The sequence below is a fragment of the Eretmochelys imbricata genome, chromosome 2, assembly GCF_965152235.1.
Source record: "Eretmochelys imbricata isolate rEreImb1 chromosome 2, rEreImb1.hap1, whole genome shotgun sequence".
NCBI lineage: Eukaryota > Metazoa > Chordata > Testudines > Cheloniidae > Eretmochelys > Eretmochelys imbricata.
This window is the reverse complement of record NC_135573.1, coordinates 10,040,567-10,063,174: the sequence shown is the minus strand read 5'-3', so window position 1 is coordinate 10,063,174 and position 22,608 is coordinate 10,040,567. Positions and strand designations below refer to the sequence as shown.

General features: G+C 39.3%; 1 protein-coding gene across 3 annotated transcripts in view; it reads right to left on the bottom strand.

Annotated features, from left to right (window-relative positions):
* The window catches only part of PTK2 (protein tyrosine kinase 2), a 385,991-nt gene that overhangs the window by 128,887 nt on the left and 234,496 nt on the right, over positions 1-22,608 (bottom strand). For all 3 annotated transcript variants that reach the window (XM_077809747.1, XM_077809744.1, XM_077809746.1), the window contains 5 exons: positions 13,958-14,098; positions 13,432-13,509; positions 12,174-12,281; positions 7,785-7,902; positions 1,880-1,910 (listed from right to left, as the gene is read on the bottom strand). In XM_077809747.1, the coding sequence (XP_077665873.1) occupies positions 1,880-1,910; positions 7,785-7,902; positions 12,174-12,281; positions 13,432-13,509; positions 13,958-14,098 (476 nt within the window). The remainder of the gene's footprint in view (positions 1-1,879; positions 1,911-7,784; positions 7,903-12,173; positions 12,282-13,431; positions 13,510-13,957; positions 14,099-22,608) is intronic.

Here is a 22,608-nt window from a genome sequence, read left to right as displayed (position 1 = left end):
AGTTTTAGAACACAGGCAAGGACAAAAATAGCTATTTTTATTCTAACGGGCTCCCTAGGTGAACAGTTATAGTTTGCTAAAAACATCATTTTTAGGTATCCTTTTTTTCGAAATTTCCAGATTCAAGAGCTGGTGCCTGGTTCTGCCTACAACGGTCTGTGCTGTGCCTTGGCCGGAGACAACTTTCAATAGGTTCATTGGAGTGGGATGCTGACAACTGGATTTTTCCAGAATGAGCAGCCCAGCACGGTGTCCAACATCACAACATAGGGGTTGTGGAAGGTTTCCCAGTGAAGACATTAGGGCTTGATACAAAGCCTATGAGTCTTTCTGCTGCGTTCAAAGGGCTTTGGATCAGTGCCTAAAATCCTATCTAACTGTGTCTGGGGCAGGACCAGAGTCCCTGCTCCTGCATGATGATGGATAGTTCCTTCACGTTTCAGTTTAATGCTGAAAAAAAGTGACTCTCTGGTTGTACATAACTCAATTCACTCTAAACTTGAGCTGTCCTAAAAGTGGATTTTGGTGCCTAAGCTTTTCATGCTTCAGACAGGCAGACAGGTGACCAAACAATTCATATGTTAGAGTGGCTTAAGGATAAGGGTCAACAAGCATAAGGTTGGCAGGTGGTAATGGGGCTTTGCCCACTTTTTTCTTAATGTTTTTCCTTGTCTTGTGTAAATTGTAGCTCCCCTGCAAAGATGGGCAACCAAATTCAGGATGAGACTGCACACAGGCTTTGGGGCGGACCTTCCCCTCTCATTTTGGCACATAATTAGTGGTTTAACCTATTGCCAGCCTTGAGCCTGATGAGTGCGTGGCTAAAAATACCTCTGATCCTGATTGCTAACCTGGTAGAGAATGACCTAGTGAATGGAGCGGGTTTGTCAGTACAGGTCAAGTGGGTATTGAAGTTGCTATAGCAGAGTTTCCCCCATGCTACAATTGGTGTGTTATGAAATGCAGCCCCAAGGACAAAATAAGCATTCCAAGGTCAAGCGGTACTCGAAACAGGAGATGTTAAAACACTTGTCTGGCATTGGGTGGAAATGGAAGGAAAGTGAGTCTCGACACCATTTCATTAAGAATTTCTAGGTTCTGGTGGCAGAGTGCCCCACCATGTCTTGGACACAGGATGGCTGCCTAGCATTGGTCGGAGATATTAGCATCTATTTGTCTGACACACATTGGCATTCTCTACAGCTCCATAGTCATGGCTGGAACAGTATTTAGCTACCCACTTAGGCATTTTTTTTTTTGGTAATTTAACAGGCTACAAAATTAAGGTGCATTTTAATATTACTGATATTATTTATTATTTGTCTTACAATAGTGCCTCAAGGACCCAGCTGAGAGTAAGCCCCATTGTGATAAGTACTGTACACACAGGAAGAGACAGTCCCAGTCCCACAGAGCTTACAATCTAAATAGATAGGATGACCAATGGTTGGAGAATGGAAACATTACTTCCATTTCACAGATCCAGCATTGAGACAGAGAGAGATTTAGCCCCCAATTCAGCAAGGTACTCAAACACTTAACTACTCATGTGCTTAAATTTATGCACATGTTTAGAATACCTGATTTCCTGAATCCTATTCCAGTGCTTTAAACAAAGGATTGCCCTTTCTCCTAGTCAAATCTCATCCATGGTGGTTAACACTTTTTCCTCAGATCTTTTCTTGAATACCATTTGTATCCTTTACATCACCTGTCACTTATCTAAATTACGTGGTCTCATATGATTACACATTATTCTTGTATTTGCCTAAAGCAACAATAAAAATGAAATATATATTTTAAAAACCTAGGGTGTCATTTACATGAATCTCAACTCAAAACTGATGTTTCTTAATGACAAATTACAGGCAAAACTTACTTTGGTATTGATGGTAAAGCTCTTTCACCTTCTGCATAAAGAGAAAAGAACAAGGTTAATATTTTATTTACATGTTATTGATTAAATTCCCTGTACAATATTTATACACATAAAATCCTGTCTCATCACAATAGCCTCTCAGGGAAATCACCTATAGAATCGAAAGATCATTCTATATTCTTATTACAGCAGCATATCACACAATATTATAATCTTGTTAACAGGCTATACAGAACTTCTCATTGAATCTCATCCATATGGTTTTCAGTTTTTCCTCAGATCTTTAGCCTTTTTTTCCATTATTCAGAACAGAATTTAACTTAGTCAGATCACTGCAGAAAATGACAGTACTGTAATTCCTTCCTCTATTAATGAACATTTTATAAGATACACCTAATACACAACTATAGATGAAGAAGCTATTCAAAACTAATCTGAACCATCCTAATCAGTACATAAGAGACACTGTATGAAGCATTACACTAGCTAATACAGCATTTTGTAATAGGATTTATTATTTGGACTCTATAATAAAGGGACAACACCTGCTCAATAGCGAAAGATAAATTAGATTCTCATTATAAGTCCAATTTTCAAATTCTCCTCCCAACCTCTCCAAAAAGAAAATGTACTTCCTGAAAAGAATTCTGCTTTTTTTTTTTAGCTAATAATATCACTAAAATGCTTGGGCCTAGATAAACTCAATTTTTTTTTTTTTTTGGCTGACTGTGATGAGAAGTGTCTTTTATCGCAGTATCTTTGTGGGAGGTTAGTAGGGAAGTTACAAAGAACAAAAACAATCTGTGATACTGCACCCTAAAGTAGGCAGGGAAGGAGATTATTAGTGGTTGTTAAAACAGAACTATAAAAAGGAGTCATTGGAATACTGAGGAATACTTTTCCTGAGGGGGAAAAAGAAGAGGAAAGTGCCACAGGTTCAGGAAACAGGGAGGATGTGGGAACGGGCTATCTACTGTATATGAGACTCTGTAAGTTCAGGACTGTTTGTTTTTCCCTGGCTGAGCAAATGTAAGCTTTGACCAGATGAAAGAAAGCTCCAGTTTTGCCTCCAGGTACCTTAGGATGGGATGGAGAAACACTGCACACAGATATATGTGCTCTAAAATGTCAGGCTGAAATATTTTATGTCTCCTTGGCCCTACACACAATTATAGTACCTGTAGCTATGGCTCTGGCTACACATGAAAACAGCTCTGTATTGGTGTATAAACAGGAAATTTTACATTATTTTTAATGTTTATAATCAGAAATATATCTTCTGCAACTGACTCCAGGCATAGATTAGATAGAGTAGAATATGGGAGGGAACACAAAGGGGCAGGAGTTTGGGAGTGGGCATGGTGTAGGGTCAGTGGTCTGAGAGGGCCAGAGATTGGGGCTTGAGAACTGGACAGCATGGAAGCTGTGCTGCCAGTCTTGGAATTGGGGCTGGGGAGGGGGATCTGGGAAAGGCAGTGTCTGGAGGCGCAACAGGACTTTGGCAGAGCACAATAAAAGTGCTGGGTTTTGAAGGTGGCTTGTATGAAGGTGTAAGGGAATGATGGTGAGAGACAGGGAAAGATAGAGATTCTTAGTCATGCTCAACTCAACATTTTATATATCTTTAAACTTGTAAACTCTTAAAATTTTCATTGTGGATAAAAACCTGCCTATGCCCATCTTTTTCACTCCACTCTCCTCTACCCTCACATTGCACCCAAACCATAACCTTCTGCCCACTGCCCCTCCTACATTTGCTAAAGTATATAGGATGGGTACCTTGCTTTGAGAGGCCTCATAAGATCAGTCAGAGTTGGACTCCTCTTTCGACCTCAATTCACCCCCCCTTTTTGTTTTGTTTTTTTAAACAAGGTTTCCATTTCCAAACTCTAAAGAGTAATGGTAATAAAATATAATAGTTTTAAGAACTCTCTTTAGTACCAGAGTAACACTGAACAGAACTTGTGCTCTTATCTCCGGGCTGGTTGGGGATGGAAGCGCAATGGAGACTGTATGCTCAACCTTGGGGAAAAAGAAGGAGCACACTGTACCTCTCTAAAGCAACCTCCTAATTTGTGCACAAATTAGCACTCCCTGTATGCACAGACCTTTGCTGCTGGAGGATCACCAACAAGAGGAGAGACAAAAAGGGGAAAAAGAGGAGGATCTTGAATGATATGCCCCCGAATGTCTACGCTATCAAGTATCAGAGGCAACATCACTGTTTACAGTATAGAAAAGATTGAACTGCATTGCAATGCTGTTAAAATTGCATTTCTTTAAACATGAATTGATCACTCCAGGTAAGCCCAGGAAGGCTGGCCTTTACAATATGAGACAAAAGCATTTCTGTAACAACTGTAAGATCATAAGTACTTGTACAGCTCTGAGATCTGAAACATATCACTAAGACCAGTCCATTGCAGAGGCATTCATTTTTCATTTCAAGAGCTGAGAAACAACTGTATTCTACCATCCTCTTCCAATATTCAGTTTAAAAGCCAGGTGTGCACAGCAAAGACATATTAAAAGGTCTTTCAGATATATTTGGATTTACCACAATTTAAACTTCATTTACAGCAGAAATGAAATAATTTTCAAAGCAAACAAATGCTCTAATAAAATGCTTGTCAAAAGCATTCCATAAGAACAGCCATACTGGGTCAGATCAATGGTCTGTCTAGCCCAATATCTTGTCTTCCAACAGTGACCAATGCCAGGTGCGTCAGAGGGAATGAACAGAACATGTAATTGTCAAGTGACCCATCCCGTCACCCATTCCCAGCTTCTGGCCAACAGACTCTAGGCTAGGGACACTTCAGAGCATGGTTTTGTATCCCTGCCCATCCTGACTAATAGACATTGACAAGAATGAGGGGGGATTTGATAACTGCTTTCAACTCCCTGAAAGGGGGTTCCAAAGAGGATGGATCTAGACTGTTCTCAGTGGTAGCGGATGACAGAACAAGGAGTAATGGTCTCAAGTTGCAGTGGGGGAAGTTTAGGTTGGATATTAGGAAAAACTTTTTCACTAGAAGGGTGGTGAAGCACTGGAATGGGTTACCTAGGAAGGTGGTGGAATCTCCTTCCTTCGAGGTTTTTAAAGTCAGGCTTGACAAAGCCCCGGCTGGGATGATTTAGTTGGTCCTGCTCTGAGCAGGGGTTTGGACTAGATGACCTCCTAAGATCCCTTCCAACCCTGATATTCTATGATTCTATGACCTATCCTCCATGAACTTGTTTAGTTCTTTTTTTGAACCCTGTGATAGTCTTGGACTTCACAACATCCTCTGGCAAGAAGAGTTCAACAAGTTGACTATCCGTTATGTGAAGAAATATTTCCTTTTGTTTGTTTTAAACCTGCTGCCTATCAATTTCATTTGGTGACTCCTAATTCTTGTGTTATAAGGAGTTAATAACACTTCCTTATTTATTTCCTCCACACCAGTCATGATTTCATAGACCTCTATCATATCCCCCCCTTAGTTTCCCTTTTCCAAACTGAAAAGTCCCAGTCTTATTAATCTCTCCTCATATAGAAGCTGTTCCATACCCCTAATAATTTTTTCTGCCCTTTTCTGTACCTTTTCCAATTCCAATATATCTTTTTTTGAGATGGGGCAACCACATCTGCACGCAGTATTCAAGATGTGGGTGTACCATGGATTTATATAGAGGCAATATGATATTTTCTGTCTTATTATCTATCCCTTTCCTAACGACTCCTAACATTCTGTTAGCTTCTTTGACTGCCACTGCACACGGAGTGGATGTTTTCAGAGAACTATCCACAATGACTCCAAGATCTCTTTCTTGAGTGGTAACAGCTAATTTAGACCCATCACTTCATATATATAGTTGCAATTATGTTTTCCAAACAATTAGTGTGATACAATATCTAGTGAGAAGATATTTTGCTATTCTGACAGTAGGATGAAAAAAATGCAATTAGTACTTGAAAATGAAACATTTCAAATGACTGAATAATGAACACAATTATTTGGACAACTTTCCATCTTATTTAATTTTGATTTTAAAAATTTAAGATTGATTTTGATTTGATTATGATCTCTTCAGAAAGGAGACAAAGAGGAATTAATGTCTGACTATAAAGATTGGTTTTGGTATATAGGCATAACCAGCTACATGCTTCATCTATTCATGTATTTCTCCATAGCATTTCAGAAAGAGTCTTTGAGCAGCTTGTTAATCAATGCAAAATTGCCAAACTGATACAGTAGCTCAAAAATTCAGTCACAGGATTTAGATTTCAGGAAAGGCACTGGACTGCTGTAACCATTTAGTGTACCAGATCATGAAGATGCTAACAACTTAGTTCCAGTCTTCAAGTCTTTATAAAAGTCATTTGATAAATACTCTTCTTCCATCAATTATTAGGTTAGCCTAATTTCACTTGATTTAGCAAAATATTTATGAAATAACAGGACAAATAAAAAGTAGAACTCTAAATTTTCAGGCTTTAAACAAAACTACTAATAGTGCTCTCTCAACAAATACAAATTTACAGCATCTCAATAATTTATGTATAGTGTTAATATCCCAAAGACATGGCTTTCTTCAGTGATCCAGAGTGATAATTTGTAAGGACCCTTGCCATAATGAGCCAAAAGGAAAAAAAATGTTCAAACAAGAGAAAAGACCTATTGAGTTTGGAGCCAGAGCTGCTATAAAGATTTTTTTCTGGCATAGCTTATATAATCAAAGCTCATTTCAGGAGAAGGCTCTTGGAATTCTGGATCCGGGTTGGGGAAGAGCTTTCCCTGTAGAAAGTTTTAATTAGTATTTGATGAGGCTGAATATTGCCATGAGATTAAAAAAAAAACCAAACAAACCTCAAAGAAAAAACATTGAAGAGACCCCAGTTGAAAGGGGACTCAGTCTGCAGGTTCTAGAACCACATCTTAGTAACAAAACACAGGAAAGTGTGTGGTTTCTTAAAATGTAATTTTCATCCTGACAGAATCCAAGCTGATCTGACGGACAAGATAACAAAGCTGTTTGGACAGGAGGAAGGGTTCAAGCGGGCAGATTCACTAATAAGGATGTCAACAAGTGCAAGTGTTTTTAGCATCTCAGTGTATCAGTGTATGGTATACCTCACATTTGTAAATCTGCCTGGTATATTTACTCAGATGAAAGTAAATAAATTGAGCAAAAGTCTCCTTTATTTAATCCTTAAGAGACTTTCCCAGGATATTTGATAATAAATTCACACTTTCTTAAAAAAAATCAAGTTTCTGTCAAGGAGAAATGACTAAAATGACTAAAAGCCATACGCTTCCCTTGAATGTAGCTGTGACTGCTTACAGTCCCTCCCCACCCCCATTTTGTATTAAAACAACTGATTCAATTTGGTATCAAAATACTATAGAACACTTGCTCTGCTTTAACTATATTTTGTGAGAAAGGACCACAATACACCAAGGCTAATAAATGAAAATGGAGCAGTTTAAGAATATTTGGGAGGAAGAGAATTTTTAGTTTCATCGTATCATGAGTCAGAAACCCATTCTAACTGTCCCAGATTGATTTTCAAGAAATAGTTCCTCATTAGATGTGCCTGTAATTACAATTTATAATTTACAATTGATAAATTACAATTTATTTTCTATCATTTGCAGCTACCTTTATAACAGTGTAAAGAAATTACTGGTGGAAACCTATCTAAATTATCCATCATTAAGTGACCTTTCACATGAAGATATCTACTAACAGTTTTTTTTAACAATAACAATCTCCCATATTTCCTGATAAAAAGAGAGCAGCCGCTCCGCGCGAGTAAGATTTTGTTGTTACCTTGCATCTACAGTTTAATTTTCAAGTAGTATATCACGAATTGGACTATCACAAAGTAAATTCTTTCCTGAATGAAACAACAACTTACCTTTCTGAGGCCTGATAATAAAAGACTGCGTGGCTCCATTCACCAGTCTGCAGTATCCGTCTATCAGGTCAGCCATATTCTCTGCAATGGTTAAGGATGGTGCTGTCACTGTCAGAGGCTAAGAAAAAAACAAAACAAAAAAAAAAAACAAGGCACCAACAAGAGAGGCATTATTTTGGTCGCAAGCATTGAGCAGAACAGCTGTGCCACTGTATCAGAGATTTGTACATACTTGAAAACATTAAACAAAGATGTGGGCAAGAGTAAAATTAAATATAAAATTAAATTAAAAGATTATTAGCAGTGATTATTTGCACTCTGGTAGCACCATCAATATACTAAGTGCCATCCTCATCCACAGCAGGACACGGTAATACAACATATATTAAAATATTTTTGCAGAGGAATATCAGTCCCAATTAATACCCCTAAAGAATAAGGTCTGAAGGGGCAGCAAATTAAAACTTTGTTCCTAAATGGAAAACTAACCAGGTCTTATTTTAGTGGTTTCTCAGGCTAGCCTCTAGTGGCCAACTGTCCACACCAAAAAAATCAACACTGAAGTCACAATCTTGACATATTTCAGAGTAGCAGCCGTGTTAGTCTGTATTCGCAAAAAGAAAAGGAGTACTTGTGGCACCTTAGAGGCTTACAAATTTATTTGAGCACAAGCTTTCATGAACTACAGCTCACTTCATCGGATGCATTACGATGATGTGAGCTGTAGCTCACGAAAGCTTATGCTCAAATAAATTTGTTAGTCTCTAAGGTGCCACAAGTACTCCTTTTCTTTTAATCTTCACATAATTTTCTTCTGCTGTGGAAGCTGTTTATTCCTCAGAACTCTTAAAGGTGATGATATCTCCACCATGCTTTCCTTTTTTACGCTCCTACAACAACACATTCCCTGCCCTAATAGTAAGTCTCCTCCAACTTTAAAAAGTCCAAGCTTAAAGACTGTTTTGGCATTAACTGTTCATTCCAACATTTTATTCTCTCTCCTCCATGTGGACACAGACAGCTTGTCCTCTCTCTTTTTCAAATCCTCAGAGGCTGCATTGTCCAGTGGATAGGACACAAGGACAGGAGATGTGATTTCTATTCCCAGCTCTGTCACTAGCTCACAAAATGACCTTGAGGAAGCCACCCCTTGGTGCTTTAGTTTCCCCATCTATAAAATGGTGACAATACTACTTAATCACCATTTGGAGATCTATGAATGAAAAATGTGATGCACACTCCAATTCTTATTAATGCTAGAGCAGCAGGACACTTAGTTTATGTATTTGTGCTTCTTTAAGGCTTACATCTTTTTAATCTACACTCTTTTACAAAAATTAAAATAAACAAAACTGAAAATAGAATCACAGAGAATATGGTGAACTGCAAACACGATGTTAAAGTAACTGGCAACAATAATCATAATAATCTTTCTATTAACTCACCCTCTCCCCCAAAGACCCAAGAAAAAAAAGAAGAGTTTTGCAGAATGCCTGGAAAGTAATGAATGCAACTGTTATAATTTATTTGTGTTATGTAAGGCTTAGAGACTCCAACAGACACCGGGGGTCCCACTCTGCAATTAACTGTAAAAACACATTGTAAGGCAGTCCCCTGTCTCAAAGAACTTACCATCTAAATAGACAAGACAAAGGGAGGAGGAGAAACAGAAGTACAGAAAGGACAAGTGACTTTCCCAGGTCATACAAATGGTCAATGGCATAGGCAGGAATAGACCCCACTAGACCACAGTAACCTCCAGCTCTCACAGATAAAGATCGTCTTCCTCATTCATTATTCTTTAAAAAAGGGAAGGAGGAGGATCCTGGGAACTACAGGCCAGTCAGTCTCACCTCACTCCCTGGAAAAATCATGTAGCAGGTCCTCCAGGAATCAATTCTGAAGCACTTAGATGAAAGGAAAGTGATCAGGAACAGTCAGCATGGATTCACCAAGGGCAAGTCATGCCTGACAAATCTAATTGCCTTCTACGACGAGTAACTGGCTTTGTGGATGAGGGAAAAGTGGTGGACGTGTTGTTTCTTGACTTTAGCAAAGCTTTTGACATGGTCTCCCACAGTATTCTTGCCAGCAAGTTAAAGAAGTATGGGCTGGATGAATGGACTATAAGGTGGATAGAAAGCTGGCTAGATCGTCGGGTTCAACAGGTAGTGATCAATGGCTCCATGTCTAGTTGGCAGCCAGTATCAAGCGGAGTGCCCCAAGGGTCGGTCCTCGGGTTTTGATCAATATCTTCATAAATGATCTGGAGGATAGTGTGGATTGCACCCGCAGCAAGTTTGCAGATGACACTAAACTGGGAGGAGAGGTAGATACACTGGAGGGTAGGGATAGGATACAGAGGGACCTAGACAAATTGGAGGATTGGGCCAAAAGAAATCTGATGAGGTTCAACAAGTGCAGAAGGCCAATGGCATTTTGGGATGTATAAGTAGGGGCATTGCCAGCAGATCGAGGGACGTGATCGTTCCCCTCTATTCGACATTGGTGAGGCCTCATCTGGAGTACTGTGTCCAGTTTTGGGCCCCACACTACAAGAAGGATGTGGAAAAATTGGAAAACGTCCAGCGGAGGGCAGCAAAAATGATTAGGGGACTGGAACACATGACTTATGAGGAGAGGATGAGGGAACTGGGATTGTTTAGTCTGCGGAAGAGAAGAATGAGGGGGGATTTGATAGCTGCTTCCAACTACCTGAAAGGGGGTTCCAAAGAGGATGGATCTAGACTGTTCTCAGTGGTAGCAGATGACAGAACAAGGAGTAATGGTCTCAAGTTGCAGTGGGGGAGGTTTAGGTTGGATGTTAGGACAAACTTTTTCACTAGGAGGGTGGTGAAATGCTGGAATGCATTACCTAGGGAGGTGGTGGAATCTCCTTCCTTAGAAGTTTTTAATGTCAGGCTTGACAAAGCCCTGGCTGGGATGATTTAGTTGGAGATTGGTCCTGCTTTGAGCAGGGGGTTGGACTAGATGACCTCATGAGGTCCCTTCCAACCCGGATATTCTATGATTCTGACCACATCACATACACCCATCTTTAAATTCTTCCATTAGCCCCCTCTTCTCCATTACACCAAATTCAAGCTTCTCTCTCTTCCATTGCTTTGCCTTACTGTACTCCAGATTATTTATCTGACCTAGTCCCCTTATCACACTGCCTGCCTGTTCACCCCCCTAGTCTCCATCAATTCGGCCAGCCTCTATGCTCTGTTTGTAGGTTTTTTCCACAGTGGTCTCCGTTACTTTTTCCATGTTGCCCCCATGCATGGAATGCCCTCCATGACCAAGTTCACCAAGCTACCTCTTTCCCCCTATTTCAAATCCTTTCTTGAGGCAAAAAAAAGGTCCACCAAAACCTTTTGTCTTATTTCACATATTTACTTACTTTACATATTTTTAATACAAAAAATCCCTAATAATATTTCCCCCATGCTGTGCACACATCTTTCTTGTGTAACCACAGAATTTTGTTACTGTGTCCACTGTCTCCCCTCCTTCAATACAACTGCACAGGGCCATGTCATTTAGATTGTAAGGGCTTTGGTGCAGGAAACCTGTCCTATTTATTTGTGGTAGCAAATTTTTGGCTGCTGTGAAATTATTATTCATAATAATCCTATCCACTTTATTCTCAACTTTTCATAAAATCTAGTACTGATTTCAGACAGCTCTTGCTAATCTCTAATATTTGTGCTGAATAAGTGCATCATAATGTGCCTATAGAACTAATATAAAACCAAGCCAACTACTGAAATCCAAGAATTCCAGAAGGGAAAAGCCAGCGGAACAAACCCCAGGCCCTTTATTTTTCTAAGTTAAAAATATACATACATTTAAAATTCAAAGTAACAAACCTATAACGTTCAATCCAGTATTATTACAAATTCTTGTAATGTATTTGGTACTCTGAACAACCAATTGTTAGGACTATTTTTCCTCCCTATAGGACATGAACTACTCTTCTCTGAGCTTTGGTTAATGTTGACATGGTGTAAAATTCTCTTTGCTCTAATTTAAATGTTCCAATCTATAATATTAACAGGTAAATAAAAATGTCAGAGACTCAGCTTGGTGATAATTTAAGGGAAAAAAAGACCTCAAACAGGCAGCCACTTAAATATTTTCAGTAAACAAATTTATTCTGTTTTATTATAATTAGATTGCAAAAGAGAGACTTAAAAAGCATTACTACACACAGAATAATTTCCTCAAGCTCCATTATTGGTATTAGTATATATATATACACACACACACCCCTGTGTAACTGTTGGAAACCATTTCAATGTAATTTTCTTATAGGATAGAGAAACAAATTATACATAAATTTTATCAATAACTTTAAGGTTACCACAGCAGTCAATATCTTACCTCAGGTGCTCCTGCTATTTTGAGCTGTAACATCCCTTTTCTATCCTTGTCTTCACTGTTTGAATACTGAATAGTCTGCACTTGATTGAAATCTGCCAGGTGGGTAGGCTGCAGAAAAGCATATATAAAAAATGAGATATGCGTAAGAATTGCATAATACCTTGACTCTCCTCTACATTCCCAGTATCTCACAGATGTATAGCATTGAACCGCTACATTACATTGAGCAAGCTTGAATTCATATCTACCAGATATCAATTCCGGTCTCATTGTGTCATAACCCTCAACACTCCCTCCTCCAATTTCTATGGATTTTACACCCTCATCATGGTAATCATGTTTGTAAGTGAGGAGGGGTGGACTGAAGCCAGTCAATACCACTCCTTATTTGCCTGAAGGGGTCACTGTTAAATAAGGATAGTTATCTTTTTGCGAGTCAGTGCAAAACACATCACAATCAGTAGGTCAATCAGACTGTGTCCACATTCATAGCATACTCAAAGGAAAATATTCTTTGGAGTGCTCTAAGTGGAATGTTCTCAACTGAACACACCACTGATTTCCAAACATTTCTGTAATCTCTGAATTAAATACAGTGAAAGTTAATACATAGCGTAACACAAAGCACAACAGTAAAAGCTGCCAGATGTGTGGTGGTTATTCCTGTGTGTTTTCTCGAGGCAGGAGGGGATGGGTGTCTGGGTGCTATAACTTAGTCAAATGAATTTACTTCAGACAAAAGTAAAATGATGCAGTACAAAATAAATGAACTAAATATCAAAACAAAAACAGATATGCTACACTTTCTGGTATCGAGATACTACAGAAATTGTTGCACAACAGCAGCTTTTAAATGACAGATAAAAGTGCTGAAGGATTTATTTAGCCAAGTAAATATTCTGCTTAAAAAAAGCGTTACAGATGTGAAATACCTAAATTATTATTTTTGTTTTTCAGATGTCACCACCAATATTTTAGATTCCTTAAATGTGTGCCTCAATGGGTATCAAAAGCCAGCAAATCCAGAGTTAAGGTCAGTCGTGGCTCTATTTCACACCATTGTGCTTTCTCCCCATCGCACAGCATGAGTTAATGCTCGAGTAACAGCTTTTACTTTGAATTTTCTGCCTTTTCTTAGTTTGGCTCAAAGATTAGACTTTTCATTCATCTTTGTCTAAAGTCCCATTCACAACAAGCTGTGCCTCACTCCATAGCCTTTAAGACAATCATTGAGACAGGAAAACAGAAGCAGACTTACATTAGAGCCCTTGTCTGTAAGGTAACTGATTCCTTCTTCTGGGCCAATTGCCAGCTCCACTGAAATAATCCAGCTTGACTTTTTATGTAGAAGGAGGTGGAGACGGTGACATTTAAAGGGAAAAAGAACAAAATTGTGGACAAAGGCTCTCCAGCATCATTCATTACACTCTTCAGTGAACAAACTTTTAAACTCTTCAAAACAAATCAAACAGATTAATATATAACTTTATTCCTTTCTATGGCTTTCAGAAGTTAAGCACCAATGTATATTAAATACAATAAATTTTTACACCTACTGACATCTAACTACCACACTTATTCCAAACTCTCATGCGTCTGAGATACTCATTTAGAGAGATATGTATGTAATCAATATCTTTTGTGGTTAATGAAAACTTAAAAAGAGAATCCTTTTAATCAAAACGTGTACTATGCACAGGCAATTAACTGCAGATCTAAACAATCACAATTATACCCATTATTCCATAATGGGATCTGAAGACTACTGTGCTCCCTATACTTACACCCAGAGCACATTTGAAGCATTCTTTGTCAAATCTGTATACTGGAGACAGGATCTCAAAGAATTTCAGAATACTTTCTTCTCTATTGAGGATGGCAAACTGTCGAAACGTTTGTTGAATCAGTTTTCTTAGTGTTTTGGCCTGTGTAATGAAATATTTAAAGATCACTTAGTGTCTGTGCATCTAAAGCTGTGCCAGTGATGGTGAATATTAAACACATCTATTATTCAATATCAGTTACTCAATTTACCACTGAAACATAAAAGATGTGATTCTTAATCAGAAAAGGATGTAGCCAAACATTAATAATGCACTGTTCTATCTTCCAATTTTACTGCACACAACAAAATCCCTCCATATTTACTGATAGATGCTTTCTGTGTAAAATCAAGCTAACAATTTTAATTAAAAACATAAGAATGGTATTACTGGGTCACATCAATTGTCCATCTAGCCCAGTATTCTGTTTTCCAACAGTGGCAGGTGCCAGATGCTTCAGAGGGAATGAACAGAACAGAGCAATTACTGAGTGATTCATCCTGTCATCCAGTCCCAGTTTCTGGCAGTCAGAGGTTTAGGGACACCCAGAGCATGGGGTTGCATCCCTGACCATTTTAGTTAATAGCCACTGATGGACCTCCCCTCCATGAACTTATCTAATTCTCGTTTGAATGCGGTTATACTTTTGGCCTTCACAACATCCTGTGGCAATGAGTTCCACAGGTTGACTCTGCATTGTGTCAAGAAGTACTTTCCTGTGTTTGCTTTAAACCTGGGTTGACCTCTGATTCTTGTGTTATGAAATGGGGTAAATAACAGTTCCTTATTCACTTTCTCCACACCATTCATGGTTTTATAGATCTCTTATTATATCCCCCCTCAGTCATCTCTTTTCTAAACAAAACAGGACAAGACAACATGATTATTATCCTCTGCATGAACTAATTTTTCTAAGTTCCTTGTTTACCGCTACTTTCTGAACCTCTTACCAGTGTAAAAAATATTAGCAACTTATGCTTTCAATAAATTATGAAAAATTCTACTAAAACACTTCGTCTTCTAATTTGTACTTGCTCATTTATTTGTGCATATACTCTAGGCTAAGCACCTAACTGATCACTGGTGTACACAATTTGCATATAGCCCTTTTGCAGTTCACACATATCAGAAACACATGGTCAGTTTTGAAAATTTGTCCCAAAACCTTTTGCAACCTCCTACTGATAAGTAAATATATATTTTTCAGAATAAAGTCCTCTCCACAGATCCTCTTTTATTCAGACACAGTGTTAAAGTTGTTATTTTCAGCAATCTGTTGATTGTGTTCTCGTTTCTTATAAAGGAACACTGTCTGTGAGTCAAACGAACATCACAGCACCCACCTCTATTTGTGCTCTATTTCTATTTCTTGTGAGAAGAGTTTTCAGTTCAACCGTATAATTAGAGTAGATATATCCTGAACTAATCCTCTTTCTTGTACTCTCTCCATTAGGCCACAGGATGAAGATACCACAACCACTCTTCTTGAAGGATTTAACTGATGAACCGTGAGTGTACACATGAATCTGTTTGCTTTGTAACCGATACTGTTGGATAGTCTATACGATCAAGTACTAAAAAAGCCTTGAATACAATTATTATTTTTACGGCAAAGTTTGACTAATTTGTACATAGAGAATTCTGTCCCCTTCTTATAAGTGCTGATCGAGCATGTGAGTAATCCCATTGAAATCAACGGGACTACGTGCATGAGTAAAATTAAACGTGTCCTCGTGTGGTGATTCATTGGTTCAAGGTTTAATAACCTTCAACTTCGGGGTTATTAAAGTCTGAGAAGATGTACTATTTAGTGAAAATAAATGAATTTTATACCATTTTACTAAAAGTTTCCCCTGCTAAAAATGAACAATGCACAAGGTGCTAAGGTCATCCTTCTGCCCAAACAGATAACGTCACTTCCAGTAGACACAGGAACCTGATTATGTATCCTTGAGACTTGAAATGTGTGTTTTGGTGAGTAAATGTTCAGGACTTGTGTAGGCGTCACTTTTTTATCATTAACTGTAGATACGTACTTTCATAAAAAAAGTACTCACAGGATGAACTAAATATATATACCTATACTCATATATAAAGATACACACATCTGCACAAAATATTAAGCACAGTACCAATACCTGGCTGCACAGAGAGGAAATCCCTGGACTTTTTGCCTCCGTGTGTTATGATAAAGAGCAACAAACTCAGAAGCAACATCCCCAATATGCTCAACCAATCCCATAATCAGTAACCCCTTGGCAGTGGATCAAATGAAGGGACCTTATGCCATGATCTGGCCAACTGGCCAGGGGAACAATTCTGAAACCAAGGACCCCCTAAAGAAAATGCTCTGCCCTCACAATTTATCTGGACACCGTTAGTACTAGTTTCTCCCCACCTGCTGGGAGGATACATATGGAAAGATGGTTTCTCAGACAGGCAGGAAACAGACCTCACAGAGCTTTATAGAGTAATACCAAGACAATTAATTGTTTTTAGAATCTTTTAAAACAAAAGTCAATGTAGCACAAGTAGCATGGAATTTACTACTTTAGGACAGTACTTGCTACTTTAGGATATTAAGAAAAGAGAGCAGGCTTTTCAAAAAGTTCAGTGTTGGCCTAATTCTTCTACCTTTGAAGTCAATAGGAGATATACCCACCCATAAGATACAGTATCCATAAATTAAGTAAGCCCTAGCCATTAGAGCAAGAAACATATATTGTGTGTGGGTGCTTTAGAGCCAGCTTGATTATTGTCTCTCTCAGTTGTTGGCATCAATGTCAAAATGTCAACAATATCTATATTTTGCCTCTATATTTTTTTCCACACAGATAGTAGATTTTAATCTAAAATAACCGTATGTTATTAGATACAACAACTACTTAATGTTAAAAAGTAGTTTTCTTTAATGCCAGCTAATTTTTAGAAACTAGCAACAGGAATTGTGCAAGCGATACTACCAAATCCATTTTTCTGTTATGTCAAAGTTAAGATGAACAGGAATTACCAATGGCTCCCTCTTGGGATACCCCATTGTACTAACTACTACATCTGCCTTAAAAGCACTTCACTCTTCTACTTGACCAAGGAATAGGGCAAGACATTGCACACAAAAACAGAACTTCCTCTTTTCCTCTACTCCCTAGAAAATCTGGCTAACACTTTATGACGGGGTATGGACCCTACTCAGGCTCTGAAGGGGCTGATGTGGGCCTGTGAGGCTAATTAACATAACTGGCAGCACCTGTGAGAGCAACAGGCTTCATTGATGATGGAGCCCAGCTGGGGAGGGCCTGGGTGGAGATTATAAAGTCAGGAAGTTTGTAGCTGAAAGAGGCTTAAATAGTGAGAATTAAATGAAATATAAAAAAAAAGTAAGGTAGTTGTACAAAGGGCTATAAAAAGGGCAAAAAGAGAAACCTGGAGGACAGAATGCGGGACAGTAAATAAAGATACCAAGACAGCAGATGTATATAAGCAAATTAGGAAAATGAATGGAATAAAGAGTTAGAGACATATAATAAATACCAAACCTTGAAGAGTAATAAGCTCCAGCAAAGAAAAAGCAGAAATTCTGGCCAATATGTTTCAAAAAGGTCAGTAATGATGAGGATTAGAGGATATAAATTAGGGAAAGGAAAAATATTCATTAAGGATAATTATGAGATGATGAAGAGGGGGAAGGAGGATGTGGATAGTATTTTAAATTAAAACATTAGCATGAGGGAATTCCAAAAAGCAATAAAAAGGAACAAAAGCATCGCACCAGGGAAGGACCAAATAAGCTTTGAAATGCTTAAACACCTAAGTGAACGAAGCTTGAGGATGATACATCATAATATCATAACAAAATTATATAACAACATATGCCAAAAAAGTGAAATACCTAAGGACTGGAAATATTCAACTATTGTCCCAGTGAGAAAGCCAAGTAAGTTGCACTCAAGACCAGTGGCATCCAGACCAACTGCCCTCCCAACGTGTTTAGGTAAAACCATAGAACGAATGGTAATGGAGAGATAACGAACACACCTAGAAAGAAATGGGTTCATAGATGGAACGCAAAATGGGTTCAGAAGAGGTAGGAGTGCTATTAACAATATTGTAAGGATAGACACAGAAGCACAAAAAAGCATGAGAACTAAAGAATTCATGATAGTAACCTTCCTGGACATAGACAAAACCTACAATGCATTATGGTAAGAGGGACAACTTTATAAAATGGTCTTCATGGGTAGTATAAGAAAAATGGACAGATGGGTAAGGGACTTCTTAAGCAAAAGAACAACACAAGTCCGAATAGGAAAAGCTTTTTCCAACATACATTCAACCGTGAATGGAACGCCACAGGGAAGTGTAATTAGCTCAACCCTCTTGAAAAATGACCTCTGTAAAGAGATGAGTTCAGGAACAGGGATCACATCATTTGCTTAAGACTGTGCCATATGGACCAAAAGCAGAACCCTTGAAAGCACCACCAAAAGAATCAATGATGCACTTAAGAGAAGTGCAGACTAGGTAATAAGTGGGGCTTCAAATTCTCCTTAGACAAAACTAAGGGAATGATCTTCACAGGGAAAGTCCAAAAAGATGTAAAGTTATACCTATATGACCAACAGATAAATATAGTGAAAAATTATAAATTCTTGGGCGTGATATTTGATAACAAGCTCACTTGGAGGGATCATATTGAAAATATTAAAGGTAAGTGCAAAGTTAGAATTAACTTTCTTAAAAGTATCTCTGGAACGTTCTGGGGAACAGATAAGAAAACAGTGGTAATGCATCCGGAATGCTAATTAGACCAATTATTGAATACGGAGTCAGGCCCTTGGATCAGCACCGAACAGAAATCTGAGAAAACCATACTATATCCAAACACAGGCAATGCGTACTGCGTGTGGCGCCTTTATTACTGTGCCTCTGTGTGTACTACAGATAGGCATTTCACCAGCTGCTTTCACTCCTAGAATGAAGCTCCTGGATTTAATGTTTTGGGTCAAATCACTAGGTAATAGTGAAGATGACAACATGCACCTAATATATAATGATTGCTGAGAATTAAGTGGAGGCTGGATAGGGCCAAAAAAAAAAAAAAAAAAATCACCACAATTCTCCATGTAAGTAGGGTACAGAAGTGGATAAAGGATCTCAGTGAAAAGAAAGGATTGAAAAGACCAAAATCTATAGCTATGGAAAAACCACTGAAAAACCATCCCTCCTGAGACAGACATGGAATTATGTAAATAAATAAAAAAAGAAGAAGACTGAAAAATATATAAGATATAGCAAATCAATATATTAGTGATAAGTGGGGACACTATTGCCAAATATATACACACGGCTCCAAACAGGAAGGAACAAGAAGAGTAGGAACAGTTTCCTGTGTGCCCTCCCTCAGATTCAAGAAAGCTGTAAGGCTAACTAACTTTGTATCCATCTTTACAGCTGAGCTAACAGAGATTATGCTAGCACTCAACTGGACTTTAGATGTGTGGCCAGCTGCCATGGCAATCCTGTCTTAGAATCATAGAATATCAGGGTTGGAAGGGACGTCAGGAGGTCATCTAGTCCAACCCCCTGCTCAAAGCAGGACCAATCTCCAACTAAATCATCCCAGCCAGGGCTTTGTCAAACCTGATCTTAAAAACTTCAAAGGAAGTAGATTCCACCGCCTCCCTAGCTAACGCATTCCAGTGCTTCACCACCCTCCTAGTGAAAATTTTTTTCCTAATATCCAACCTAAACCTCCCCCACTGCAACTTGAGACCATTACTCCTTGTTCTGTCATCTGCTACCACTGAGAACAGTCTAGATCCATCCTCTTTGGAACCCCCTTTCAGGTAGTTGAAAGCAGCTAACAAATCTCCCCTCATTCTTCTTTTCCGCAGACTAAACAATCCCAGTTCCCTCAGCCTCTCCTCATAAGTCATGTATTCCAGTCCCCTAATCATTTTTGCTGCCCTCCGCTGGACGCTTTCCAAATTTTTTCACATCCTTCTTGTAATGTGGGGCCCAAAACTGGACACAGTACTCCAGATGAGGCCTCACCAATGTCGAATAGAGGGGAACGATCACGTCCCTTGATCTGCTGGCAATGCCCCTACTTATACAGCCCAAAATGCCATTGGCCTTCTTCACAACAAGGGCACACTGTTGACTCATATCCAGCTTCTCGTCCACTGTAACCCCTAGGTCCTTTTCTGCAGAACCGTCTGACTCCTTAACAGGGCTGCAGGCAATTTACAGTGGTAAGTCTGAAAGCAGAAATGATATTCTATATTGAAAAGTTATGTTAACAACCAAACTGGCACAACTGGTTATAACCATAGTAAAATCTCAGCATACATGGGGATAGAAGGCAACAAACTGGCAGAAAATACTATTAATCATGAACGCGATGACCTAGGAATCCCTTTAAGCAAAATGGAATTTGAACACCTAATCAAAAATGAGCTAAGGGAGGAACAGGAAGAACTATGGGCAAACGAAACAAAAAGGGAAAAAATTCCGAGAAGTATGTCCAACAGCTCAGAACGCTGATACAATGCAAGGCCCTGAGAGGAAGAGTGAAGTGCCTCTAGTTAGAATTCTAACAGGGCAGCGTGGATTAAACAGTAATTTATTTATAATTAACAGCATAAAGATGGATTATCCATAACCTATAAATCCAGAAAATGCAAGATTATATCCTTTGTGATTGTAAAGACTGTACCAGTGAATGGAGGCGTTTATACAGAAAACTCAGGGGTCTTAAGGTAACAAAATTTTCCCTGCAACATCTATCAAGAATACAAGGAAAATGGGGCCCAATAAAAAAACGTTATTCTACAGTTCTTTAAGAAAACCAGGAAAGGTGGAAGAATCATGAAAAAGATATAAAGTACAGTGCATGGCAGTCAGGAAACAAGTCTGTTACGCCAAAAAAACAAGGAAGAAAGGGGCTGCAGGAAGGGAGTCTACAGTGATTCTCTGGGAACAGAGAGGTGGTGAGGAGGAAACTGGGTGGCAGGGGTGTGGAGCAGGAGGCGGCAGAATAACCCCTAGGATCCTAGCCCTGAAAGAAGAGTCAACCCAGACAAGTTGTGGGAAGAGAAACCACCGCAGCAACAGAGCAACCATTGGTGGGGGCAGCATACAGGGAAGACAGCCTCTATGCCATACCTGGACACAAAGAGGCGAACCTGGGGTGGGTGAACCCCTTTATATACTCCTTAGATCAATAAGTCTTTACAGAACATTTAGAATGATTCAAGATATTTAGAAAAGGGAGGATTATTCTGAGGGCAGTGAGTGACACCAGGGCATCAAGATATTAATACACAAATAAAGAGAACAATTAGTTTGGGGCACTTTGCTTCTAGCCCATTCCAACGACTACTGAGTTCTATTTCTTTCACTGACTTTGGTTAGCAAATGAATCAAGCTCTAAGAGAGCTCGAAAGGCTCAAGCAGTGTCAAGAACTATAGTTTCTGTTGGGAAGAAGTGGAGTCACATAGGAAGTGTGAATGCAGGAAGAACGGTAAGAGCAAACTGGAACAAGCAGCATCAGCTCAACATCCTGTCAAGATAAGTCAATGAATTGTATTTTCAGTAATATTTTATGTTTAATAGGTTACTCATTAAAGAGGCTTTGCCGATTTTTTATTTTGTAAACTGCTCTTTGTCTGGCTCAGTCTGATAGCACTCTTTACTAATCACCATGCAGGTCATTATAACAGAGAATGGATAACCTGTTGTCTAAAGAAGAGGACTGAGGGTCAGACCTAGGTATTATCCCCAGTGTTGTCATAGACTCCGTGTATGACTTTGGGCCTCAGCTTCCTCACCTCTAAAATGGGGATAATTTCCTCCCTCACAGGATAAGGGGAGAAAGGGATGTTAGGCTTAACTCAACATCTATTAAAAGGTAGAAGGAGGATACTATGGAAATTTTAAAAAGTATTAAATTAAAAAAACCCTAGGTTAAATGGTCCTATGTGTCTTAAATTACCTCATTATCAGAGGATATTTTCTTGCTACTCAGTGCAAACTGCATTCAGCAATACCAACTTGCCTTCTCTTTATACTGGAAAGCATTATTTGGCTCTTGTAGGTCCATCAATACATCGCTGATACATATTGTTCAATTTCAGGTCAGCAATATAGAATCACAGTGCTGGAAGGGGCCTTAAGAGGTCATCTAGTCTAGTGCCCTGCACTCATGACAGTACTAAGTACTATCTAGACCAGGGGAGGGCAAACTTTTTGGCCCAAGGGACACATCGGGGTTGCGAAACTGTAAGGAGGGCCGGGTAGGGAACGCTGTGCCTCCCCAAACAGCCTGGCCCCTGCCCCCTATCCACCCCTCCCACTTCCTGCACCCTGAGAGCTCCCCTCAAAACCTTACCCATCCAACCCCCCCTGCTCCTTGTTCCCTGACTGCCCCCTGGGACCCCACCCCCATCCAACCCCCCAGCTCCCTGTCCCCTGACTGCCCTGACCACTAGCCACACCCCCACCCCGACAGGCCCCCCGGGACTCCCACGCCTGTCCAACCCCCCCTGTTCCCTGTCCCCTGACTGCACCCCCAAGAACCTCTGTCCCATTCAACTACCCCCCACCCAGA